The following is a 26,104-nucleotide window of genomic DNA, read 5'->3' as shown; positions in this document are numbered from 1 at the left end:
TGACACCGAGTTGGCCAAATACCCATCACAGCTTTGATTGACAGGGAATCAGTTGCTTGTAGCTTCACTACCCCTCCAGGGTTGATACTGTGTTCTACTTGGAAAAATCCCATGTTGGAGCCCACTGGCATTTGTATTTGTCATCTGTTGGAGGTTTATGGTTGGTTTATGGTTTATGGTTTGCACTGATTGTGCAAACACAAGTGATTAATGGTCAGAGTGATGATCTCATTCTTGGCAGTATTCTTGCTGAGGTGCCTGATTCAGCAAGTCCATGAATGGGGGGCTTAGTTTAATATTTGGAGTGGGAAAGTATTCAAAGAGTCTATCTGACAACATTGATGTTGGCAAAGTAAAAGTTTGTTTTACATTTAAACCCATAACTGAGCTTATGATTTTAACAAAAACTACTCTCAGTGGATGCATCTGCTAATGGTTGAGGTGCGGTCTTGTCCTAGACCCTGAAAGTGGACGATTGCTAGAGTGATTGCTTTTGCTAGTAATTCCCTCAGTTATGCACAGCTAAGGCGATCGGCACACAGGCTGGAACTCTATGCCATTGGTTGAGAGGTCACAAGCTCACCGTTTTGACGACAATAACCCTTTCCCATACCTACTCCAAAGCTTGCCTTGCATGTGAACACAAGTGGATTTCCAAATTAGCACATTTCCAAAGCCAAAATCTCCTAGACTTTTAATGAGCAATAAATAGCTATAGTTATTGTCATTATATTTGTCAGAATAACCATTCCTACTCGGACTCCTAGCCCCACATCGAACATTCAAAACATTTGCTTTCAGGTGGTTGGGGTGTGGCCTTCTGACAAGCTCACTCCTGATTGGCGACAGTGGTTGCCGCAGAAACTTTAAGTCAAATCGATTTGAGTCTATGGCTGCTTACTGATGACATCTGGCTTCAACGTGGCGGCATCTATATTGTGATTAAACATCGACTGAATTGACTTCATTTGGTTGGAGCTGGAAGTAAGACATTTTCTATGGGATCAGTCCATAACAGTCTTTGGTAAGGATACAAAATTTGGGTGTTGCCAGGCAGCATGACGCTACCAGTACATCAGTAATAAATATCCAACCTGTTTCACTTGTTGGTCTAAACTCCCCCTCTCCCTGGCTTGAACAGTATTTGAGGATTGTTTCAACATTGTTTGTAACCGAGTTGCTGGAGGGGACTCAGAGGTCAAAGGAGTCGTGTTAGATCAAGGATTAGAACCAGATGGTGCATCAGAGAACGGGGCTGACATCACATGTGGAGGAGAACTCTGGCCAACTCCATCCATCCATACTGACTTTGGTCCTTTGGCTGAGATTTAGTGGCAGAAATGTCCCCATTTCTGTGTAATTAAGGAAAGTAAACTAAGAGAGGTAAGTAACATTTACATCATTCATGTTGCTGTTCAGGTTCTGGATGCTTTTCTTAAGGATGTTTAGATGATCAGTCATGTTTTATTTATTTTTCCTTGCTTTTCATTAATGTTCTTTCTTGGCTGTGAACAAGTAGACTTTCTAATTTTCATTGAAAAGAAATTCAATAATTTTTATGAGCTGTTCTCACTTAAAAAAAAAAAAAAAGAGCAGGAAAATGTTTGATTTTCTTCCAGCGAAGCTAAATCACACATCCAGAGCAGTTAAACTCCAAATAAATTGTAATAAATAAATTGTAATAAATATATGATTATAAAAAAGGTTTGGATCAGAAAAAAACAAACACTTTTAAGCAGAACAAGTGCTTTAATTGGTCTGAGTGAACTTATGGATGGAGCGTTTTCTTAATATCATTAAATGTGAAGAACAACAAACACACACAGATCAGTTTGGCCTCTGCTGCTGAAGGGAAGCGGTCATCAGTTCAACTCACACCAGCGGTGAGCCGGCCCACGCCAAAGCAGATCTGCAGGAGAGGACGGCAAACAAGCCGGATGCCGTTTCTGAGCTTTCCTCCCAGAAGTTGGTCCATTTTTTAGTCCGTCTCACGACTGGTCTTTCGTCTCGGATTCCCTTCAGCACGAGAAACCAAATCGTTTCCGTGACATTTACTGCACACTTTACTCCATCTATTACAACAGATTCAGCTTCAACACAAACACAAACGTGGGGACGCTGGGACTGCCGACGTGCTTTTGACACACAGTGGCAGCAGGTAAGCTGGTTCGGGGGGGGGGGGGGGGGGGGGGGGGTACTGAAAGAAGTCAGTTTGCCGAAAGTCACAAGAGAAGGAAATGACCCAAGATGTCCAGATCCAGCTTGAGGACAGAACTGAACTCCTAAAAACTCACTCTGTGTGCTCACAGCGAGGTCTTTGGGATCAAAACCAAACAAGAAAGCAAAAGGCAGAAAAGAAGACACCAGTGTTCCCTCATTCCTCCTTTTTTTTAAGGACACAACCCAAGGTACAGTTTGAACTACAGACAGTCCTTCACAGTAAAACACCAGCTGACCCCTGACCCCTCACAGCTGCTGAAAGCCTCCCTGACAACAACAGAGGGAGAAGACAGTCGACTCAGGAAAGAACATCACACCAAAGCAGCATCAGAGCAAAAAAAAACCACAACGGCTGGAAGCAGATGAAGAGTCAAATCACCGCTTCTTGTGTTTTAATGGTAAATGGAGAACATGCTGACGGACCACAGCCACAACACAAACACACACACACACACACACGTTCTTAAGGAAGCAGCAGAGGATGGATGCACACACAACAACCATGAAACCAAAGCAAAACACAACATTCAAAGACTCACTTTGCATCTTAGAAACACAATGCTTGAAACAATTTATTGACCTGACGGAGAAACAACAGCAAATACACAAGTGCTCAAAACACAAACAAACAAAAAAAAGAGACTGGAAAATAAGAGCAGAAAATAATACACCAAAGTATTACTTGAATAACCTTTTAAATTTGTTTAAAAAAAAAAAAGTTAAAATATAAAATTAAATAATTTGGAGTAAAAAGGCACACATCTTGCACAGTGTATACAATGCAAAACAATTCTCAAAAGCAAGGGAGGGACTATTTACTGCCAAACATCCTATACATGTGGTTAAAGTGGAGGGATACACAGGACAACACGCGTGTGAGAGGGCGGGGCTTAATTTTGTGCCATGCATTAAAAACAAACACATTTTCAATGTAAATTGCAAACATTTAAACAGCATTCTTCATCACCACAGCATCAGCACTCATTCCAAAGGGATCGCTTATATTGATATTTAACAGGATAACAATTTTTATAGGACTAAAATTCAATGTAAAAATAGAAATGTAAAATTGAATCCAAACAAACATTGTGATGGAGGGTTTTTGCACAGGTTAGAAGAGTCAACAAAGACCAGGTTTTTGTTTGTTTTAGCTGGTTATCCAAAGGTGATCCACACAAAAACAACGTTCTCACGTTCACACAGGTATATTGCATTTCCCTTGTTAAGACCATGTTGAGTAACTGGGGTCGTATTCGTAACATTTGGTTCCTTTCTTCTTGTGCAAAATATACAAAAAACAAAAAAAAAAACACAAAGTATAACACAGACAACTCACTTTAAAAAAATAGCAAACAAATAGAAGCCTTACAACTGGCATTAATTAATGAACAAGAAATCTTTAGCTACTTTACTGAAGGCCCCCCTCCCCATTCCAACTTCTAAATACTGAAACACGCACACCCCTCGTCAACAGTGGGTGTGTGTTGGTGCAATGCTGGAGGTAAACTGCCGTATGCGCGCCCTGCAAAGACAAGCTAAAGATTGGTCCCCAAATCCAAGCGCTACCAGCCCACAGAGTGCTTCTTAAAGGACGAGACCAGCTGCTTTTTCTAACTCTGCACAACTTTGTCTTCCCTCGACGCCGTAAATGCCTTCCTACCCTTAAGAAGCAGAAAAAAGGGTGGGACACGGAGGAAGACCGGACACGGTTTGTTTCTTCTGTTTGTCTGTCTCACATCTGCAGGATGTAACAGAAAAATAGCTCCTAACAATAATGAAAAGTGCATCAGTTCGGATTGGAATCATAAGGTGCAGTCGGAGACGGAAAGTTGCGACACCCACTGTGAAGACACTCTGATGACTGACTCTCTGCTGCAGGAGCAGAAAGCTGGATTTTTTTTCCATCGGTAATTTTCAGTAACAGGAGAGACGACAGCCAATCAGATTGGTCCCCTCCTTTTACGGACAAATGTCCTTCCCTTTAACCAAATATAAGTCACTGCATATCAACACAGAGAAACCACTGAGGTGTAAACAAACACTGTAATTCAGCAAAGTACTGTGGAAATCAAATTAAAAAAAAAAGCAGGAAAAAAGAACACATTAAAGCGGAATTGAGGGTGTTCAGGGAGAAGATTTGTTTGGCTGAGTGCTTGCATGTTCTTTTGGGGAATGCGTGTGGGCTCTTGGCGTGTTGGAAGACTGCTTCCTACTTCCTGCAAAGAAGCGATTTGCATCAGGAAAGGTTCAACTCCTTCCAGGCCTTCTCCGTTTGAAAGCCTGCGTTGGGCCTGTGCTCGCTCCGTAGAGACGTCACAGCCTCGCCAACATTCCAATGAACATCACAACAATGAGAAACATTCAAAACAAGCAAAAATGAAGAACTCCGTTTTGTGTTAGGAACAATAACAAAAAGGGAAAAATTCCAAATTCCCACATTTAAAGCAAAAAAACAACAACAAAAACAACAACAACTGCTTGTATATAAAATGTAATGACTTGGACAAGCTTTGAAGAACCTTACCATCCAAAGTAACACAAATAGAACCAAACAAAGAATGTAAACAAACAATGTTTTGTTTAGCTGCAGTGCGGCACCCCACTGAAACAGAGAGAAGCGAGGAATGAGGAGGATGGATGAGGGAGAGTGATCCGAAGCCATCACAGCACCTTATTACAACTCTGCCTCTATGGTTCTCCTCTCCATCTCTCCTCCACCCCACTCTCCACCTGCCCTCCCTTTCCCATGTGCATCTGTGCCTCTATGTTGCTCAGGAGGCTAAGACAGGATGGTGGCGATGAAATCATAGAACCTCTTGGAGTACTGTTCTGGGTTCACCGTGGAGATCTCTGCTCCGGCCTGCAGATTAAACACAGAAATCCAATATCTGCCTCCCAAAATGACACAGAAATGATTTCCATCCATAACCTGTACACTGAATTATTAAAAGGCTTGATGCTGCCTTTGAACAGAAGTGTCTGCGTGCAGAGACGTACCCCATGTTTGACAGTCTTGGCGGCGTGAGCAGCTTTCTTCTTGGCATCATAATGCTGAAGGATGTCTATAATAGCCATGAAGTAAACCTCTTTTCTGGGAGCACCTGTATTTGAAAGCAAAAGGAGAAATACATTCTGCACCTCAAAGCAACACTAAAGAAATTAAAGTCTGAATTCTATTCAGGTTCACGTGATTTGATCTCATTAGAACCTTCAAGCATCCGCCAGTAGGGGGAGCTCTTTCCTCTTATTTTTAACCATGGCAGTCAGAGGGACAGGTGTCATAAATCCAAATCCTCTATGCAGGGGGTCACTCACCATCATTGCTTTTGATGGCATAGACGTCGATGGAGGGATCAAACTCTCCCGGCGACAGAGGCTTGGTGCTGTCCAGAGTGTTGCTGGGACTGTCGGGGGGTGTCCCGACTCCCCCTCCGTCACTCTCTCCGTCATCCTCCGCCTCGTTATCCTCGCTGTCCACCTCCTCCTGCTCTGCTCGCTCAACGTCATGAATCCCCACCAACAGACTGTAGTCCATGAGCTTTAGCTGAGCCAGGAACTGAAGAAGGTGAAAGGTCAGAAGAGAACCATCAACAACAAGTTTTAGGGAACAAGCATTCCTCATAAGTGAGACATCTCCCACATACCTCCACATCCTTTCTAAGCTTCTCCAGGAACATTTTCTTGTTCTCCCCATCAATGTAGATCTTCTGTCCATCATTGATGAAGTCATTGTCCTTGTAGGTGGGCAGCTCCTTAGCCTGCCCATTAGCATTAGAGATTAGCAACCGAATTACAAAAGAAAAACTACAAGATTAGCTTGAACTGGTAGCAGACAGAGTTTAGTGGATAAACTCAAAAGACCAGCTTATCTGTTCTAGAAAATGCTTTTGAAATTTACTACAATTAAGTGAAGCCAGTGTATTTTGCAAGGACAAAATGCCAATCTATAGGATTCGCCTTAAAGCTGCGGCTGCAGAACCGCGAGCAGCCTGTAGGAGGGAGAAGTGTTAATGTGGGGAGGAGGGGGGGCCTTATGCTAAGTCACTGAGGAAAAAAAAGAGAGCAGGAAATGAGGTAACACGGCAAGAGCAGCAGTTTAGCTACTACAATGACACTACGGCAGCAGGAACTGAGCGGCGACACATAACCTCTGAAATGCGCACAAACAGAACACACACACACCCACATACACACACACACACACACAAAAGATCTCGACATAAAGAGAAAACAAACCCATCACACACACAAAAAAATGGAACACTTGAGAACGCATATATAGACGCACGGACCTCCGGTTGATCATAAATATGGAATGCACAACTTGCTCAACTGATCATGAAACTGATGACATGAAAAAGGAAGATGTGTTGATGGCAGAGTGAAAAAAAACGAATGTCTTCCATCTTTCTGTGCACCCATTGTGACTTTTTTCTACGCAGCCAAATAGGTCTAAATCAATTGATAGCAGAACCCTCACCAGAGTGTTGGATTACAGCAGGCAAACTGAATATAATGTACAGACTCTTAAAGAGTGAACTGCAAGCAGAAAAGCAGAAGTTTATAACAGGAAGCCTGTCCAATCCGAAACATGTTTGAGATCCTTTTCCATAAACCAATAACAAAAAAAACACAACAGTTTGTTGAATAATTTAGGGGGTTAATTACTAATTGTGGGTTTTTCGGATTAGATCAGGGGTCTGCGACCTTTAACCCTTGAAGAGTCATTCGGGTCAATTTTTCACCAACAACAACCCAGTAGGAGCCACAAAGAATTGTTTTGATTTCTCTATTTAGACTGATTTGCATTAATGTTAATGTTACTACTATAATAATAAAATAATAATATGTAAATGAATTGTTGGTATTGGCATAAATAAAACAGACACGAAAACAGCCTTTTTTTTTTCTAAAGATGAAATAAGCGATTCACATAACTTCCTTTCAAAATAAAAGACACCTTGAATCACATAGGATCATCTCAATGCAGCAAATGTAGTAGTAGGTAATGCCAACAGTGATTGAAAAAAGAAAACGGGGCATCTCAGCCAGAAACGTGTAAATCTAACAAAATTAAATTAAATCAGAGGTAATTAAGGGACCCTTACTGTCCTTTTCAAACCACAAGGTGCACCTAAAATCCTTGAATTTGTTAAAAAATAGAATATCCATTTTACAATCTGGCGCGCCTTAATTCTGGTGGTGCTTATGACCTCAAATTGATTGTTAGTTTGACTTGTGATAGGGACTGTTCTTCAACTGTTTGTAAATGAGTTTAATAAAGTTTGAATTAGTTTACTTAACCTTTTTTTTTTTTACTTTGAAGTTTTTTTTATTTAAAGGGTAACTGTATTTTTCATTTACCACAGAGCCAATATGGAGGGGTAAAAGAGCCCCATGTGGTCGCAGACCCCTGGACTAGATCTTCACGACGCTAAAGAAAGTTGCTCTTGATCTATTGTGATGATTTTATGGAAGTGAAGACTTTGCCTTCTCGGTGTTTATTTCAACTAAAGACTTGAAAAGAAAATGTGAAAACACGTCAGTTCATAAATGCAGCAACAGAGTCGCTCTTTGCTTTGTGTTAAAACATTTGTGAATAGAAAATTGAAACCACCACTCCCTACACTGAGAACTGAAAGCATTATGACTGTTGTGCCGTGACAGACGGCACGCTGCACAGCCTCAATCATTGCACTTTTGACCTATTGTCACAACAACAATGATATTCGGTCAATTTAATCTCTTCTAGAAGATGAAATATTAAAACGTATGATTTGCAGGAAATATTGTGACCAATAAAACATTACAGGAATGTAAAGATGATCTCCTAATGGAAGACGTTTGTTCCACTCAGTATTTCAGAAGCGGTAAATGGTGCAGCTAAGTTGGAAGTGCTGCATAACTCAACCGTATGAGGAAAAGATGACTGAAAATGGATGAAATGTGTGCAAAATATGGGTTTAAATTAACAAAGTATAAGCCTGGAGAACACAAAGAATGAGAATGTGCAGCCGAAAAATATTTATAAATATGTATATATACAAAAACATACAGAATATACGGTGCGGCAAAAAAGTGTCTGTCAGTCACTGATTCTACGAGTTGTTCCACCTAAAAAGATGAGAGAGGTTTGCAATATTCATCCTAGTAACACCTTGACTGTGAGAGACGAGAATTTAAAAAAGAATCCAGGAAATCACACTATAGGATAAAAGGGCAGATAACAAGTGTATAATAACGTTTCCTGCAGGTCTTCACCAGGTTTTCACTGGAGCTGTAGATGTCTTTGGGCTGTTTTCAGATTTTCTATTAGAATGAGGTACAGGAACTGGCTAGGCCATTGAAGGATTTTCAATGTTGCCACGCCTTTGTTGCCCGGGCGTGGTCGGCATCATGGTCCAACCGGGAGATCCGGCCATGTCTCACGTCTCACTGATGGAAGGAGCTTCTTTGCACAAAATCTCACCATACATGGCCTCATTCACCCATTCCTTAATGAAGATCATTTGAAGAGAAGCAGCTCCACAGCATGATGCTTCCACCTCCATACTTCTAAGGACTTAGACAGCTTTTGGTTTTAGTCTTGGTGGGGGATTGCAGTCTGACTGTCAAACGGTGTGGACAGGTGACTTTTAAACAGATGACCTGTTCAAACAGGAACCATTCATACAGGTAACAAGTGGAGGATAGAACTTCTTAAGGAAGTAACAGTTCCGTGAGGGACAGAATTCTTGCTTGTTTAGAAGAGTTAAATACTTGTTTTCTGCACTAATACACAAAAACAGACCTTAAAATTATACAATTTGATCTCCTGTTTTATTTTTTGCCTTCCGTCTCTAACACTTGAAGTGTATCTATGACGAACATCACAGACCTCTCTCATCTTTTTAAATGGAACAACCTGAGGAATGCAAAACAGGCGAACACTTTTCTGTACCACTGTGGATATGTAGTACAATGAAATACGTTTATAATAGATCATGCCTAGTATTTGAGCCCTGGTTCTCTTACATCTCTTACGTGTTTCATGGCACAGTAAAAGCGCGTGGCAATCCGCAGTGTTTGCAGCCTTTGCTGAACATTACCAGATTTGGGCCGAGGGGGCGCATCCTCTGGTTGGGTTGGCTGCTAGAAAAGGGGGGAGTGAGGAAGGGATGTAGGGGTGGAGGAGAGGAGAGGAGAGAAGAAAGAGAAGAATGGAGGAAGCAAGTTGGAGGTAAAGGTTCAAGTTTAACAGAACACAAGTGTTTAAAGGGGTAAAGGACTGGAAAGGGTAAAACGCGGAAGATTTGTAGTCTTCAGTGTGTCTGAGTGCATAAAGAAAGAGAGGGTTCACAAATATATTTATTGTTATAGAAGCACTGGCATACTATATTTGCTGATTTTTGTTAAACTGAGCCCCAATTTACTTAAGAGGAGTTCCTACATTTTTAATGACAACCTTATAACATTCACTCATTCAAGGCTCAAAAACTGTCCCAGATTGAGGAATATGCCTTGTATGATCATATGAATGCTGTGTCATAAAAACCACTCAAAACAGGAAGTAACACACCACCAAAGCAATGATACATGATGTGCCATGCCGCGCCCTTAGCGCAAATGTAATTGAGCTGCACGCATACAAATGTTGTGATTGGTTTCAGACGAGTCCATTTTCTAATAATTATTTCATATGTTTAAAGCAGCAAAGCAACGGTTTCAGATAACATCTGATGAACGTAAATCTAAATTTCAAATGAGACAGTAAAATCATCAATTAAGATTTAATTTGAGCTTCAACTATGAATGTACAGAGCTGTGGTCTTCCTTAGATTGCTCACCAAAGAAATGATTTAAACAGAGCTTATAGACACTAATCGAACGATTTTTCAACCAAGATAATAATAGTTATTTTGAGCTATTTTTATCCCCTTTACAGTTTCCTCCTCTATTTAAAATACTTTTTGGTAAGAAATAATGCTGCCATAGAAGCAAAGTTGAACTAGAGTGTATACAGATTGTTTTGAAAGGGTTTGATGGTGCTATTTGGATAGCAACTGCCACTGAAGGATGCAAGAAGTAAAAGAAATTGCAGCAGGTTTTTCTTGCGCTTTTGCTGCTGGTGGGTTCTGGCAAAAGCAAGCAAAGCAAACAAACAAACAAAAATGACGTTGAAATGAATAAACTTTGTTCTGTGCTTTATCAGATCTGGGGTTAAATCTAGGGATTTCATTCCTACATCAAAGGAGATGAGCTAACAGGTAAACTCACACCTTACTCCAGTCGTATTGCTACATGAAAGCCTTGCGTGCTCAACGCTGAGCTGATAAGAGGACAGAATAAAAACTGGTGCTGAGAGTTTCTGAGAAGAAACAAGTGCTCTTCTATGAACCAAGAAAACACAATCTTTACATTTTCCACATTAAAATTCAGTGGGTTAGAATCCACAACATGTCAACAATATAGCTCCCATCACAGCCAAGAAAGACAACAAACATTAGCTGATGTGACGTGATGAGATTATTAAAGAAACAAATTTAGTTCAAGCCCTCTAATGTTTAAAGCTATAAATCCCAGAACAGATAAAGAAGGTGCAAATGAAAGAGGTTGGTTTTCGTCCACATGTAAAGACATTAGAAAGAATGTAGTTCTTCAAGGGATGCACAATTAATTGCATTCCATGCAGACGCATGCATTAAAAGGAGGCCAGCCATGCAGTAGGATGAAAAACTCGCTTGTGTTGTTTTTGTTTGGAAGCTAACACGAGAGAACAATCCAACCCACTTCTGAAAGTGTAATCGCACACCTTCATCGTCGTAACTAAAGCTTTTCAAGACAGTAATCCTTTAGAAGTGGAAAGGCTGAGACAACTGCTCGATAAACTTCAATTATGATGGTTACTCTTTCTGACAAAAAGCCTTTTCAGAGGAATAAAAATTAGCGACAGTTTGTCACACTTTGTTTAAAAGAGTGCCAAACCTTGAGGTTAAAGAAAAACCTTTTTTCTAAGAAAAACTCTTCTGCTGTTTCTCAATTGCATTTGGAAGAAGCAAGTGTGTTGACAGCTGTGCTGCACACAAAAACCCATCCTAACGGCAGACTCACATGTGTGCTGAATTCCCAGCTGCTCTGGCTTTAATAAAGTTTTGCTTTTTGCTTTATCTGCTGATTTCTAAAATTAGTTCAGGGGGGTTTCCCTGATGTCTTACTGCTTGACGCCTGGCATGTCAGACCGACGCAGCAGACGGCTCTAACAGCCACTACAGGGACAGTCTCACAGAAAAAAAACATTCACCGAGCAACATTTTCCAGACATATAATGAAAATAAATAAATATAATAAACATTATTTCAGAACTTAGAACTGTAATATAACTAAAACCACAAGAGGTTAGGTGAAAAACATTCAATGCTGATACTCAAAGTTGCTTAACTGCCAAAAAAAGAAGAAGCAAAATTGGAAATAATTGCAATAAGGTTAAAATTATTGGTGGAAGAAGCTGTGAAATGACTAACGCCAAAAACCCTCAAAAAGATTTAAAAGTCTCATTTTCATCTCCAACATCAAGAAATGTTTCTTATTTTCAAATATTACACAAACAGACGCGCAAAAACACACACGTAAATACACCATTCAGACTCATAACATCACCAATTATACAAGAAGACGAGTTATCAAAGCCACAACAAACTTAAAACACACACTCAACCCGTCACACACAGCCAGCAAGCAGGGATACTAATGGAACGGCAGAAGCAGGGAAAGAGGGGGACAAAACTAGCGTGCAGTGGTTAGAAAGGGATAGAGGTCACGAGGTGGGTCCTGACTTAAGGGGATGGATCTTTTCATCTGTCATTGTTTCCCAAAAGGAAACAAAGCAAAACCAAACTTTGTGTTGGTCCATTTGGGTCGTGACAGTGAACCTGCTAGAAGCTGTGTCTGTTTTTTTAAATACAGGCCTCTTTCCGTCTAACAGTCCACATGGCTTTGGGATTTTGAGTTTATTCAAAGTTTCTGATTGAATTAGGACATGATGAAACTGGTCTGAAAGACAGACACTTCAATAAATGTAATGGTTTGTTTAATCACACAGAGTGCTGATCAAGCAGATCAGGATTAGAACTCTTTTAATACCACACACTGACTGAAATCAAAGAAGTTACCTGAAAGGTATAAAAACACCAGAAATAAAGCACAGGGATTTGATCAAAACTATTTCAGCACACTGGCACTGAAAGGGAAATGAGCAGCTATAGAATCAAAGAGAGATTTTTACCAGAAGTTTCCTACTTTATGTTGTTACTTTTTAAGAATGCACAGATTAGTCAGTGAAGACGCTTAAATATGTGTAAATATGTACAGCAGCTGACTGCGGCTCGCAGTGGCGGGGGACAGTACCTTCTCTTTGTCGCTGGCCTCTCTTGCTACAGTGGAACCCTGTAAAATAGAAATAATTTAAAAGGTTTTATTTCTTTGGCATTTCAAAATAAACATGCAAACAACAGTTTAAGACAAAAACAAAATTAAACCTATATCTTGCCACAAACCATTCTTAGAGGGAGCAAAGAGATGTTGCACTTAAGCTAAATCGTTTCTTCTCTTCTCGTGATTAAAGGTTTTTTTTTAAATAGTTTTTGTAACCCTACGTACCTTGAGATCGTATTTCTTGTAAACAGACAGGCGGTGGGAGAAGACATTGCGTGTAACAATCATGTAGGTCTCATCTCCATCCACGGTGAGTCGGTACATCCCCAGAAACTGAGGCAACAGTGTGTTGCCATGGCATTCCACAATGAACTAATAAACAAAACAAAACAAAACAAAACAAAACAAAACAGAGGGTTAGGTTTTTAAAGTTTAAATTTGGGGGAAATAAGGTGTTCTTCCTTCGCTTAGGTCATTTAACTACATCAAACAAATACATTTGAATGTTCAAAGAACAGTCGTCTAAATGCAAACAATTGTTACGAAATGACATTTGGCAGTCCACATTACCATTGAAACTTCATTCTGGTGGAGCCATTTCAATCTTGTTTTTACCTGGTGGTATTTCTTTAAAATGTTGTGCATTTCTGCCACATCTTCGCTGCTAATAGTCTTGATGACGTAGCGTTTGTCGTAAGACGTATGAAAACGGGCGCCGCTGCGGCCCTGAGCGTCACTGTTCAAAGGAGCGCTGCGTGTCAGAGAGTTCTGCAGACAGAGAGGAAAACTAAGACTACAGAAAAACAAAAACCCTCAAAAGTCCTGTCATGGTACAATGAACGCTGTGAAATTTCCACAGTTGTTACACTGCAGTTTGATGAAGATACAGCACGGCCGAACTTCTCTATGGATTCCTACTTGTAGCTGTGCAGTCTAAACATTGAGGACCTTAACTTTGTGTTTGCTACAGCAAAATAAAACTGATCCAGTATTTACCATGAACTCAACTTCCTGTTCTCCAAAGACCCACTCTGAAGAAAATTATGTTTTTGGTATTTTAAAATGGTCTTGTGGCATTTTTCTCATGCTGGAGGACATGTAGAAAGAAAATTCAGCTTAAAATTTTACTTATTTATTCAAATCGTAAATCAGGAGCAGACGGGAAAAAAAATTGCTGGGCAGGCCACATTCGCTCCATTCCGATGCATCATCCACTTGTAGACGACTAGATCCATGTACGCCTTTGATTTCCTCACCTGACCTGGCATGTGGTTCAAAAGTGGAAGGCTGGATAGCTCCAACATTTTGTTGCACCAGTAATGTTGGGTTGGGAACATCTAACGAACTACTGCCGCTTTGCAGGTTTTTTGATTTTGCCTAAAAAAATCTGAATCGTAATTGAAAGACCGCTGGGAACGCTTTTACAATAGTTTAAAATATGATCAGAGTGGGTCTTTAAGAATTATTATTTACAGTTTTAAAACTTGTTGCTGGTTCAGTAAAGTAAAAAAACAAAAGAAAATGTTTTAAATATTGCACCTTATTTATGACATTACTAAAAAAAAGAAAAACCCTTTTGCCTCAATCCAAAACCATAACAAAAAATCTCCTGTTTACACTCACTGTAACAGTAGGAGGAAATAGTACGTCTACTGTATCGTCATTTGGTCAAATGAAGCTTGTCATAGGATTAGAACAGATTATAGCTAATAGCTGCTGTTGAATGACATAAAAAACAACATTTTTATACCCAAAACAAAAACAGAAAGCTTGTTAAAGAGCAGATGAGGAACAAAAAGAAAGACATAAACAGGCAAACTTTCAGGATGGTGATTTATTTTCCCCCACAGCAATCTAGTCGAGCAAATATGGCTTCAGAATGATCAGTTTGTTAACGTCCCCCACTGCCCACTCCCTGCAGCCAACAGAACCTTAATGTAAACATAAAAAGGACAGCTGCACTGCTCTGGGATACAATGACCTCCAAATACTGCCAACTCACTAACTGCATTCGAAACTGTGGAATTGCTGGCAAAGCATGGAAAAACAAAGAACAAAGAGCCTGACAAAAGATGTAAAAAGAAGAAAAGTAAAACTATGGAAAAATGTCACATTTTAAAGGCGGCCATAATGGGAAAAAAACTGCAAATTAAGAAATGGTGTGTGACTGATGTGAAAACAGGAAAAAATGCTGCAGAAACAGAAAGTTTATACTGGTTATTAGGTAAACAAAAGGAGACTTTGCAAAGAAGTGAAACTAATGAGAGAAATGGCATATGGGTGAAGTAAAAAAAATATGCATTGTTGTCATTACCGAGAATTCCTGATCATCAATACCAAACCGCTCCCGGAGGTTACGAAACACCAGTGGACAGTACTCCTTGAACTTAAAATGGCTGGGCATGTTCTCCCTAGACAACAAAAATCAGGACACAGAAAAACATTTTCGTTAACGTGTGGTTGGGAATGAGGCTGCACTTTTTTGGAAATAAAACCCCAAACTTATTCAAAAGGCTTGCTATATGATAAAAAAGATCTTACTTGTTAAATAGATGGTTGTCCACTTTAATCTTGGAATAAGCCTTGAAATCATCTGGCATGAGCATAATGGGAATCTGAATATGGCTTAACTCGTTTATCTGCGTACAAAAAAGCAAACAAGAAAAAGGATTTGTTAGTAACTCCTTTCATGAAACAATACCGGCAAGGATCATTTCAGCTAATTGAAGTTTTAGACACACTATCCAACCAACCAACAACCACTGGTAGAAATAGAAAACATCCCATTTTTCCACATATAAAGATTGTAAACACTTTTCTTAAGAGATGAGCAAAGTCAGAAATAAAGACTTAACGGGGTAATACAAAAAAATTTAATACGACTACGAAGTAAATGCTTTGAAAACGCTGAAAAAATATGTAAAATTTAAAACATAAAATATAAACTGGTTTAAATTGGTTAAACAAACGGATTTTACTAGTGTTTTAAACCAAACAAAGGTGGATATTTTAACACCTAAAATGATCAAATCAGCAATTCCAATGTTATGACTGATTTGATTTCAATAAGTGCTGCTTGAAACTGAGCCTGAATTAAAACTGAAAGTCTCTTTTTTATTGAAAAAATGAAAACAAATAATAAAATCCCTAATTCTTTAATGAATTTCTTCCTTTTTGTGTGGAATAAGAACAGATTTAGATCATTTTACGTTAATGGATTACAGTTTTTATTAAAGAATGTTCCACTTTCATTTTGTTAAACTTAGTTACTTAAAACGTGTTTTTAAAAACAAACTATTTGGTTTGGATGAAAATTTGTAGAATATATTTTAACAAGTTTAATAAATTCTTAAGTTACATTCAACGCTGACTTGTGAGCTCAGGAATGAGAATGGGATCAATTCAGTATTTTAGCAGTAATACCCATTTTGATGATCAATTATTAATTATTTATTTGCTTTGAAACAAGTAGCTGTAGTAAATGTAGTTACTTGTTTTGAAACAAGAAACTGAAAAGATATCTCCAATACCTTCTAGTCAGCGTTGTGTTGGTAGATTAGTGATCAAGGTTTTAAGTGCCAAGTTATTGAGAACAAACTTTTTTTTTTATTCAGGCAGAGACCCAATGCAATGCTTTCAACACTCTGCGCTTTTTTCTTCTTCTAGTTTGTTTGTTGAAGCACATGAAACCCAAATTGGGGTGGATTGAAAGCAGCTGCTAATGTGTGGTTTCTAAAAAGTCATATGTAAACACATGAGCCATAATGCTGTTGACTCACATTTGACTGAAGACACATTGATTGTAAGTGTTTGCACATTTAGAATTATGGTTTAACAAAAGAGAACTTTCTATGATTTTTTAAAACCTGTCACAAAACAACTGTAATTTCTAAAAAACACCTACAGTACACATTGAAGGAATTTTCACTTGAAGCTGGCCGTGCTTCACACTCCTGCATAGCATAGATCTGTCATTTGCTATGACTCAGCCGGAGAAGCATAAGGTGTGTGTGTGTGCCGGCATGTGTGTATGCTTGTTTGTTGCTACCAACAGACAAGTGTGCTGGCAGGTTGCCCCATTTATGATCTATTAATAGCCTAGCATTTGCCTTGCAATGCTTTTAATAAAGCTGCACCCATTGTGCTCCAATCCTCAGACATTTTTTTTTAACTAAAGGGACGATTAAAAAAAAGCGTTTTCTTCTAGATCAAAATTCTGGACAAAACTTTAGCGCACGTTTTTTTTTACAACCAAACTATTAGCCCTGACACAATGACATCTGTCAAATTTAAACCCTTATAATTCATTTAACTAACTGATGCTTCCTTGTTAGTAGTTTGACATTTGAAATTTTGTGTGGCTTAACATTGTGCATTAAAAAAAGGGAAAACTTTAAGTTTCATTTCTGACATAATCTTGTAACTCGTCGGAATTACATGAGCATCTTTCATCTCCGTTTAGCTTGAGAGCTGCTATTTTGTCGTGCTGTCATTTATAATTATGCTAGCTTGTTTCCTCTGCTCCTTCCAATTCTGTCCGTGTGACAGATCACGTGCAGAAAGGAAGCAGAAGTATGACGAGATTACTTGGACCTCAACGACATCCTCATCCCAAAAGCTTTCTAGCCGTTAATGTTTGGGGTGTTCACAAAACTCTCTCAATGTTCTTTTAATAGCTGGTTCTTCTCCACAAAGAGTCATTAACATCACTCTATCCGGGTGGCTCAGAATCACCACATACACACACAAATACAAATGTACAAGGGGGGAGGGATTCTTTTTTCCATTTTCATGTTTCCAATTAAAACTTCTAGGGTGTAGCTACACAAACCAAACAAACAAATTAATGATAAACAAAGGTAAACAGAAGATGTGTTTTTTCTATTTGTATGTTTTGAGATCATTTTTATTTCTTATTTTACTAATTTGTTTTAAATCCTTGTTTCTGGTAAAGGAAAATCAATACTTTGCATCCTCTTTCAAGGAGGTACTAACTTCTACCAGTTCAGAGTAAATTCTTACTTTTTTTTTAATTTCTTTTTTTTTTGGACTATGAGTCTCATGAACCAGAAATGTTGGTAAGTATTAAAGGCAGAATGTAAACGACCCAACTTTAAAAATGCTACGAGTCACACTGGATGTTGTTTTCCTATTCAATAAGTACACATAAGCAACAAATACAGCCAACTGTTTATCATTTTTTGCTCCTATGCTTCAAGCATCCTAAATTCCATTGCCTTTGTTATAAAATATAAACTACAATGTCAAAAGAAAAAAAATGGAAGATTTAAATTATAGTGACAGGAATAATGTGATAAAATGTGTCAAAAAAAATCAGCTTTTAATACACTAAACAACTCCAAACTCAGCAAGTTAACTCAGCCTCTGTAAAAAAAAAGTCAATGATTGCTGTAACTGCCCTTTGTGATTTCATGAATGTTTTAAAAACAAGGAGAATATTTGATCAAAAGTAGACTACCGGTAATAATACCATGGCAACTTTTGCCTTTTACCAGTTAACCAGACCTAAGCTAACTCATAGACATGAAACGAGAATGTCTGCAGATAATTTACAGATAACTCATACAAAATGTTCCAGCTTCAATGAAGATAAGAGAAGCAAGTTACAGTCAGTGTTTTACAAATCACAGAAATGTTTTCTGTAACTGAAATCCATCCTTGAGAAAGGGAAAAAAAAGATTTCTTTATAAAAGAAACACAGGGCAATATGGAACAAAATGTAGATGTTATGGTAGTTGAGAGAGAGAGAAGGTTAATGTGTGGTGCTTCATTGACTATATTTTCCACGGTAGTACCTTCTAAACTTATATATGTAAAGTGTTATGGTTCTTTTGGCACGTGCATGTATTGCCAAATCTTCCCTGCTGCCATGAAACACGCAGACCCATTTTACACCACCACTTCCTTTAAGTTTACATAGTGAAGAAGATTATTTTCTCAACTCAGCATGAAGCAAGTGTGGGCTGTTCCTCTGTTGGACAGGAAGTTCATGACAGAGCATGCTCTCCGTTAGAGTGGCAAGGTTTGTTCCTGTAAACTAAAAAGTTGAGTCTCTCTTGAAATATGAAGGAATACAAGCACCATATTTTAAACAATTTTGATTTGAACTAATTAGGCATACAATCAGATGGTACAGAAATGAAGCAAACACTTGAAAGCATATAAAAGTTCAGGCAATCTTTATATTCTATGACTTCTTTATTGTATACAATTTGCAATTAAAATAGGATGTGCAATCAATCTAAAAAATCTGTAATGTCAAAGTTATGCAAGGTTACTCTTAAACTGTTTCTATAATAAACACATTGCAATGTTATGTTATTTTTAAAATAAAGCTCACGAAAATATTTTTTTTCCCAGGTAATTTTTGTTGAAATATGAAGCAGTTAATTTAAAGAAATACCCAAACAGTATAACATCAGTTTTACACTACAATGGTTCTAGTCTAAATGGCAGATGCACGGTGATATCAGAAAAAGATCAATATCAGCCCAAAGCCTGCATTAAAGAGGTAGTTTATGGTAACTTCAGATATAAACAGTTCTGCAGAATGCAGTGGGGCACCTGCAACAAACTCCAACATATCAGCAGTGTTGCAACAACCTGTCCTACCCGTCTCTTTTCACCATAAGGATATGCTGTTTAATTTCTGCATCTTTAACTGTTTTATACCACAGGAAGCTTACCTGTAGTGCTATTTGTGCAAAGTTCTTGATGTTCTGCTGAGTTCTGCCTGCCAACTGAGAATTGCAAGCTTTTAGTAAAGATGTGCAGAGATAAACCGAAAGCCCACAGCTTGTGGTTTGCACAAGACATTGTTTAAAGCGAATCTACAGTTTACTGGGAATAACAACAAAGAGTTACCCTTACTGGAAGTTACCAAACATTAAAAAACACAACTGCTTTTGACTAATGAACCAGTTTGCTGAATTGAAGCGTGTTTAACTTTTTGAGGGTTAAACTATCCAGTTGTTTTATATGAATTTTTTCTGGTATGCTTATGAGACTTCTATTTGAGTTTCAAACACATTAAATGTTTTGTATAGATACATTTTTATTACATTTTAACCACAAAGTTTTATTCTGATTGTCAACATTTGTTTAAGTAAATTACAATATGTGTTTCCCCAAATAAAACTGTGTTATTCATGACTGTGACTACTCTTATTTTGATTACAATGGAAATACTTAAACCATTATACTTATTTTTCTGTATGCCATCCTAGAAAAGGATACTTATTTAGTCTAAACTTTGTTTATTGTGTTAAAAGGTGTAGGTGGTAAAAAATAATTTATGAAATTGCAATAGCAACAAAAATCTTATCTGATGTTAATAAACAGACAAAAAAACTTTTCTTGACAATTTAATGATACTAACTTAACATGGCTCTAAAGTAGAATTTTAAGGAGGTTTAGTAAACTGATTTAAATATTAAAACGCTTTTATTTTGCAAAATTTTAGATTACTCTTGCAATAAACTACAAACATTTATCCAAGGAAACAATTAAAAGACCCAACTAAAAATAACTTAAATAGATATTAGGAAAGTTCCGTTATCTTCTATGAACTTAAAAAATGGTCACAAGAAACACCAAGAACTCAAAGAATATTTTTGCTAGTCTGTACCTGAACAGAACCACAAAACTATTTCCTAAGTTCTTGTTTCTGTCTGATTCCAAGGGTTTTACTTGTACAGTCCCAACCTCTCCATTTTCTTAACCCATAATTAAGCACAAATCTTTGTTGTAGAGCTTTCTAGAGATATTTATAGAATGTCTCACTTATACAATGAACAAACACAATTGTCATGAATCAAACAGCTTAAAAGGATACAAAAAGAAAGGAAAGAATGAGAACAGCAGGCAACTAAGCTATCTGAAAGAAAGTTCATAATGAATTCAATCTAAAATGGGCCAGTTAATAAAAAATTCTACTGATGAACAAAAAAACAACAAAATACCGTTTTCTTAGTTTATTTACTCTTTAAGTCAGTTTACATTTACTTTTATCTGCACAAATTTCCCCATAAATTCGGTTAAAAAAACAAAACAAACTAGAATCCCTCTGCCACATCATCTAACAGATTTATAGGGATTAAAACCCCAAAACAATCCAACATCAATCAAATCAACAATTCATTAATGACATAGTTTAGACAAAAGAAACAACTTTCAGTTGAAGCTGTGCTCTTCAATTCTGTCCTAATTAAAGAAAAAATAAATGTTTTTTTATGCCTTTCAATTTGTACATTTTCCTTGCTTAAGAAAAGGTATTACTGTTATTTCTTGCTCCACATACTAATGCCTTTCTAACAGACAGTTGTTAGCAAATGAAACCTATGCTATGATCTTCAACTTCACAACAAAAAATGAAGCAAAATGGAAAAACGTGTATTTTGAATCATGTTTTCAATGACCAGACAATGTATTGCTATTTGTTTTGCATTATCTTTATAAAGAAATACACCCCTATAACATATTTTTATTTTCACATGGCCATAAAGGATATTGATTTTTTTTTTACAGTTTTTAATGGGAAGAACAAATTTCACCTATGGGTGACAATGAGTTTAACATTAATCATTAAAAAAGGTGAATGTATCTGGGTAAAGCTCTAAAAAAATACTGAATTTTTGCTAAATGGTATCAGACAACATTACACCAGTATAATAACTAAATTATTGTTGACTTCTCACTGCTGCTCTGACCCTTCTGTACACACACCGTCAGTCTTTTCTGTGAGCAGCTTGTGATGTAAGAACATTAACATATTAAGAGATATACATGTTCAAACTATTCCCTAATGCTGCATATGACACACCTAGTGTTCTACCATCACATTCCCTTTTTTTGTGCCTTAGGCTAACACTTCTGCTCTTTCTCTTTAAAGCTTGTTTAAGTTCTCACTGATATCAGCAGTAGCTACAAAAAAACATTGTCTGTGGGTTGTTAAATGGAAGAATAGACAGAAGGTCATGGTTAGCTTTTGTAATGTCATTAGCTAATTATAGCACTGATTATGTTATTGCAGAGTTGAATATATTAAAGTGGCAGTTCAAGCCCCATCTTAATACCTAAAAGACAAAACTGAACTCCTTAAACCAGTTAGTAAGTGCTCGACATTAACTTGCCCTAGTAAAGATAGAAGACCAACAGAGGCTACGTTCACACTGCAGGGCTTAATGCTCAATTCGGATTTTTTGAAAAAATCCGAATTGTTTGCTAGACCGTTCACATTTCCAAGTAAATCCGAACTTTTGTGATCTCCAGTGTGACCGTGACACGACCCAAACGAGACCCGCATGCGCAGAAGCCAGAAGAATACTCAACGGTGAACGACGTCACTTGTTTGCGGAGCAGATGTCAACAACAGTGTTGTCAAAAGCGGAGCTCTTTTTGTAATATTAAATTTATTTTCACGAAGGAGCAGCACAATTACAATCTTCTCATTTTAAGAAGGCAATGGAGTCGGGATCGTCTGTACCCACTGTTGTGGAATGGAAATGTGTATGTGTTGGGCCCGCGCGCCCGCGTGTGTGCAAGCGCGTGCCGCGATAGAGAATAGGGGGGGGGGGGGGGGGGCAGTGTGGGCGCGCATTCATGTTGTGTGTTACGGAGGACGGTAATAGAAGAAGGTTTCCCCCAAAATAAATGCTATGGACTCTTTATCAACCCGTTCTGGAGAATCTAAGGATCAGAACAGGGAGGAGGAGGAGGATCGCCTCGGGTCCCCTGCGCTTCTGAGCACGGTGACGGTCGGAAGGAGAGAAAGAAAAAAAAGTTATAGCTGTAAAGGTTCAACACCACGCTCTGCCATTTAGCTGGAAAAATTTTCAAAAACCGCCCAGTTGCAATAAGAGCCCTGGAGTTTGGCCTGTAAAGAGCGATCAGCCCAAATATTAATCCAATCGGGGATCTCGCTTCCCTTCCACTGACTGATCTCAGCAGCATCGTCCACCATGGTTGATGTTTACGTTCTCGTTCCCGCCTACTTTAACGCAAAATGATGACGTTTGTTGCGTGTCGATGACGTACGATTCGGAATCAAGTCGCCTGGCCGGTCAGACGGCGGTCGCAATTGAAAAGAACGGCTACAATTCGGATTCAGGACGGCAAACCCACGGGGCCTGGGTCGCAATTGAAAAGATCGGATCTGTGTCATTCAGACTGTCATGAAAAGATCGGAATTGGGCCACTTAGGGGCAAAAAATTCGGAATTGGGTCGTTTCAGCCTGCAGTGTGAACGTAGCCTGAGCCTCATTTTGATCAGACTTTTAAAAATTTACAGACTTTTTAAATGCCTGTCTTGAGTTTTCTGACAGTTTTATTTCCAGCAGATGATGAAGATTTATTTTTTATCCTGGAAAATCTTAATGATTTATGTTAAACTTTAAATAAAGATTATCATAGCACACTCTCTTTAAAACAAACTAATAAAAATATGAGGCCTTTAACGTATATGTGGTATTGCCCCTAAATGTTTTCACACATCCATGGTGTCATTCTATCACATTCACAGGAGTCAAAGTGATATCAGGTCTAAAGGGGTTGATGTCCTTAATTTCCTACAAACCTTGACTTTGTGGCTTTAAATTAACAAAACACACATGATCTGGGTAAACAACAGTTGTTAAAGGCAGATATTTATTTAAAAAAACAAAAACAAAAAGCAGCAGGATACTGACCCCCAACGCCTGAAGTGCAACATCCCTGATCTAGTATGAATTGTCCAAAAGAAATTTTGGACATTTTGGATAAAATATTTTATTCTTTTGGTGATCTGTAATGCTTGCCTGTTAGCAATAGTTTAAATAAGGGTGCTACTTTTTTTAAGTGTTGTATAATCCTTTTGGTTCTAAACAGGTATTGGTTATAGCTGTGTCCCCCATAAAGGGAAGAGAGCAGTTAACTGTGTGTGTGTTTTGTTGATGACTGGAGGGGCTTTGTGCCTGCTACCGAGCAGCCAGCAATCCACACAATGATGCTGTATGCCAAGATGCTTTTTATGGTGAGCCACCAGTAGCCTTTTAGTCCCTTTGTTTTCCCAGTGTTCTCACTGTGTGCAGACACAGCAGGGCCCTTTGGATGGAAGATGAAGGATTGACTGATAAAAAAGTAGATATTTCTCAATGCTGGAATTCGAAACTCTATGGAATTTCCTATCATTCTAAATTATATCTGAGTTTCCGTTGATGTAATTATTTTTTGTGTTTCTCTTAATTGTGTGTAGGGACTGGTTTAGCATGGATAGAGTCCTGATGAACACAATCCAACACGTTTTTTTTTCACTTTAAAAACAGTGTCAGGCATTTTTCTTAAGTACAACTGTCATATCACAGGGTATCAATCTTGATCTGTCCCTGGAGCTCAAGAAATTTAAAGAGGAAAATATTAATGACAACAGCAAAAGCTGTACTTATAGGTAAATCTCTTCTTTATCTTACTCTGCCTAAACCACCAGCTTAAACCCACAACCAGCTGACTGTAATCCAACTACAGACAACAGCTTGGGTAAGGAATTACACCTTTAGATTTCTAACGCTTCAAGACTTGCTTCGCGTGTGCCAATACATAAAGCTAGTCAGAGGTTGAATATTCCAAACTTAAGCACTATATTTACCACAGAATCAAAACAATTGATAGCACTATAAAGGAGAAATTCATCTTTGCCAACCCCCCAAACAAATCAAATCAATTATGTACATAAATAAATCAGTAAGTATTCAAATGTTCACTTTTGCCAGCTCTATTGTACGGTTTAACTAGTAAAGGTTAATTTATATGATGCCGCTGACATTATAAGATTACTTGTGTTCAAAGCCTACCTTTTTTATTTTTTACAATAGAAAAATGTTTCTTCATAGCAGATATTTGGCAAAGGAAAAGACAGGAAGCAGAGATAAGCTGCCTTGCATGACATACAGCCATATGAGCTTGTCTTACATTTGCACAACAGGAAGCCAGAGATGAGTTAGCTGCTCAAAACACCAACAGTTTCAGGCGCACAAGCCCATTTCAAAACAAAAAGCAAGAAAATGGTTGAACTAGGACTAACTATAAGATCAGGACACACTTGCAGCCACATTGTTGCGGTATGATCTTAGTGATGGACAGGCATAATCCTGTTCAGGTCCAATGATAACAATAACCCACAGGCTGATTTACCTTTTGACTACAGCAGCGATTTCATCTCGTGCGTCAAAAGGTTGTGACAAACACGTATGTATCAGTGTTAAAGATGACGATCTGACTCACCGAGTGGTTTACTCCCCACATAAGCACGCTGAGCAGGGGATCGCTGGCACGGAAGAGCTTCACTTTCTGAGCAACAAAGTGCTTTTTCTTGGTCTTCGTTTTACTCGCAATAGATGCGGCGATGCTGCTGGCTGAAGCCATGTTTGAAGCACAATGGCTGGGTATTGCAGTCGGCGTGACGATGCTGGAAGTGTCTTCTCCTAAAAACTGGCACGGCGGCCAAGAGCTCACGATTCAGCAATATCAATACTACTCATTTAATCAGTTTGCAAGCCAAAGTGGTCGTAGCCGCTCCGTCTCTAGTCTTAGCCCCTCACAAAACGCATCTGAAAATACAGCCCAAAGTTGAGAACTCCGAATAGGACTAAATAAAAATTCATCTATAGGCTATCACAGCCCACATCGCCGCTCTTCCTTCCTTGACTGGTCTGGAGCGCTCCGCACCCCTGCAAGTCAAGCTAGCACTGAGCTGGCATTAGCAAAACCGATTAGCCTGCAGCTAGCTAGCTCACGATAAATTTCCTAAAACTAAGAAACGTAATAATAAACGCAGAAAGTTCTTCTATTATACTAACAAATAAACTATCAGGTCTCGACACAATTTAGCAAGACAAAACATAAATTAAACGAAACACCTATTGCTTGCTCTGCACTCCCAGCTAGCATAAGCTCAACCGACCATCGGTCATCAAACAACGGCTCTAAGCAGGGCAGGACTCCGGCAGCCCGCGAGCCACTGCTGCTCTGCAAGCTAACTAAAGCTACTAGCCAGCTGCTAGCTACTAGCATGCAGCCCAGTCCTCCTCCTTCTCCTCCTATGCGTTTGTGGTCAGTCCGTAGAGATGACAGAGGTATATCCTAAAATGTTCTTGTTTCGTTTTGAAGATAGGGAAGAGGAGGAGAGGGGGGGAGGGAAATGAGCGAAGGACGAGATAACGTCAGCGGGTGGTCAACTCCACTTGAGCAGCATTGATGTTCATGTGTGGGGCTGTCAACTGACAGCTCGGCCGATGGGGAGTGACAGCAGGAGCATTGCAGTACGGAGCTCTGATTCGCTGCAACTCCCCGCCCCATCCTCCTGCCATCGGACCTGTTAAATCACTTGACTTGGCTTTTGCGATAGCAATTACTACATTTGTTCTTACTTTTTATCTATATTCACTACTGTAAATCGTGTTAAAATCCGACTCTAATCATC

At 38.6% G+C, this 26,104-nt stretch overlaps 1 protein-coding gene across 3 annotated transcripts; it reads right to left on the bottom strand.

The window, feature by feature from the left end:
- Positions 1 to 1,729: 1,729 nt before the first annotated feature.
- On the bottom strand, positions 1,730 to 25,933 carry pip4k2a (phosphatidylinositol-5-phosphate 4-kinase type 2 alpha). 3 transcript variants are annotated; one of them, XM_020712688.2, is made up of 11 exons: positions 24,907 to 25,933; positions 15,172 to 15,269; positions 14,945 to 15,041; positions 13,246 to 13,398; positions 12,856 to 13,002; positions 12,604 to 12,642; positions 9,235 to 9,348; positions 5,865 to 5,978; positions 5,536 to 5,776; positions 5,218 to 5,321; positions 1,730 to 5,080 (listed from the first exon to the last, which is right to left on the bottom strand). In XM_020712688.2, the coding sequence occupies exons 1-11, from the start codon at positions 25,045 to 25,047 to the stop codon at positions 5,000 to 5,002; spliced, it is 1,329 nt and encodes a 442-aa protein (XP_020568347.1). In that variant the 5' UTR covers positions 25,048 to 25,933; the 3' UTR covers positions 1,730 to 4,999. The 3 variants fall into 3 exon arrangements, with proteins under 3 accessions (XP_020568347.1, XP_020568346.1, XP_004081045.1); XM_020712687.2 differs by having other exon boundaries at positions 9,235 to 9,351; positions 24,907 to 25,932; XM_004080997.4 differs by lacking the exon at positions 9,235 to 9,348 and having other exon boundaries at positions 24,907 to 25,931.
- Positions 25,934 to 26,104: the final 171 nt, after the last annotated feature.

This window comes from Oryzias latipes, chromosome 20 (genome assembly GCF_002234675.1).
Source record: "Oryzias latipes chromosome 20, ASM223467v1".
Lineage (NCBI taxonomy): Eukaryota > Metazoa > Chordata > Actinopteri > Beloniformes > Adrianichthyidae > Oryzias > Oryzias latipes.
Note: the sequence above shows the minus strand (reverse complement) of the source record. Positions and strands in the feature narration are given on the sequence as shown.

What these genes read in the sequence shown, in the direction of transcription:
- pip4k2a (XM_020712687.2), bottom strand. Translation starts at nt 25,047, where the DNA reads ATGGCTTCAGCCAGCAGCATCGCCGCATCTATTGCGAGTAAAACGAAG. An exon ending in TTTTAAAGAAATACCACCAG is followed by an intron (nt 13,003 to 13,245) that starts GTAAAAACAAGA and finishes TTTGTTTATTAG; the next exon opens with TTCATTGTGGAATGCCATGG. An exon ending in CCAAGACTGTCAAACATGGG is followed by an intron (nt 5,081 to 5,217) that starts GTACGTCTCTGC and finishes TTTAATCTGCAG; the next exon opens with GCCGGAGCAGAGATCTCCAC.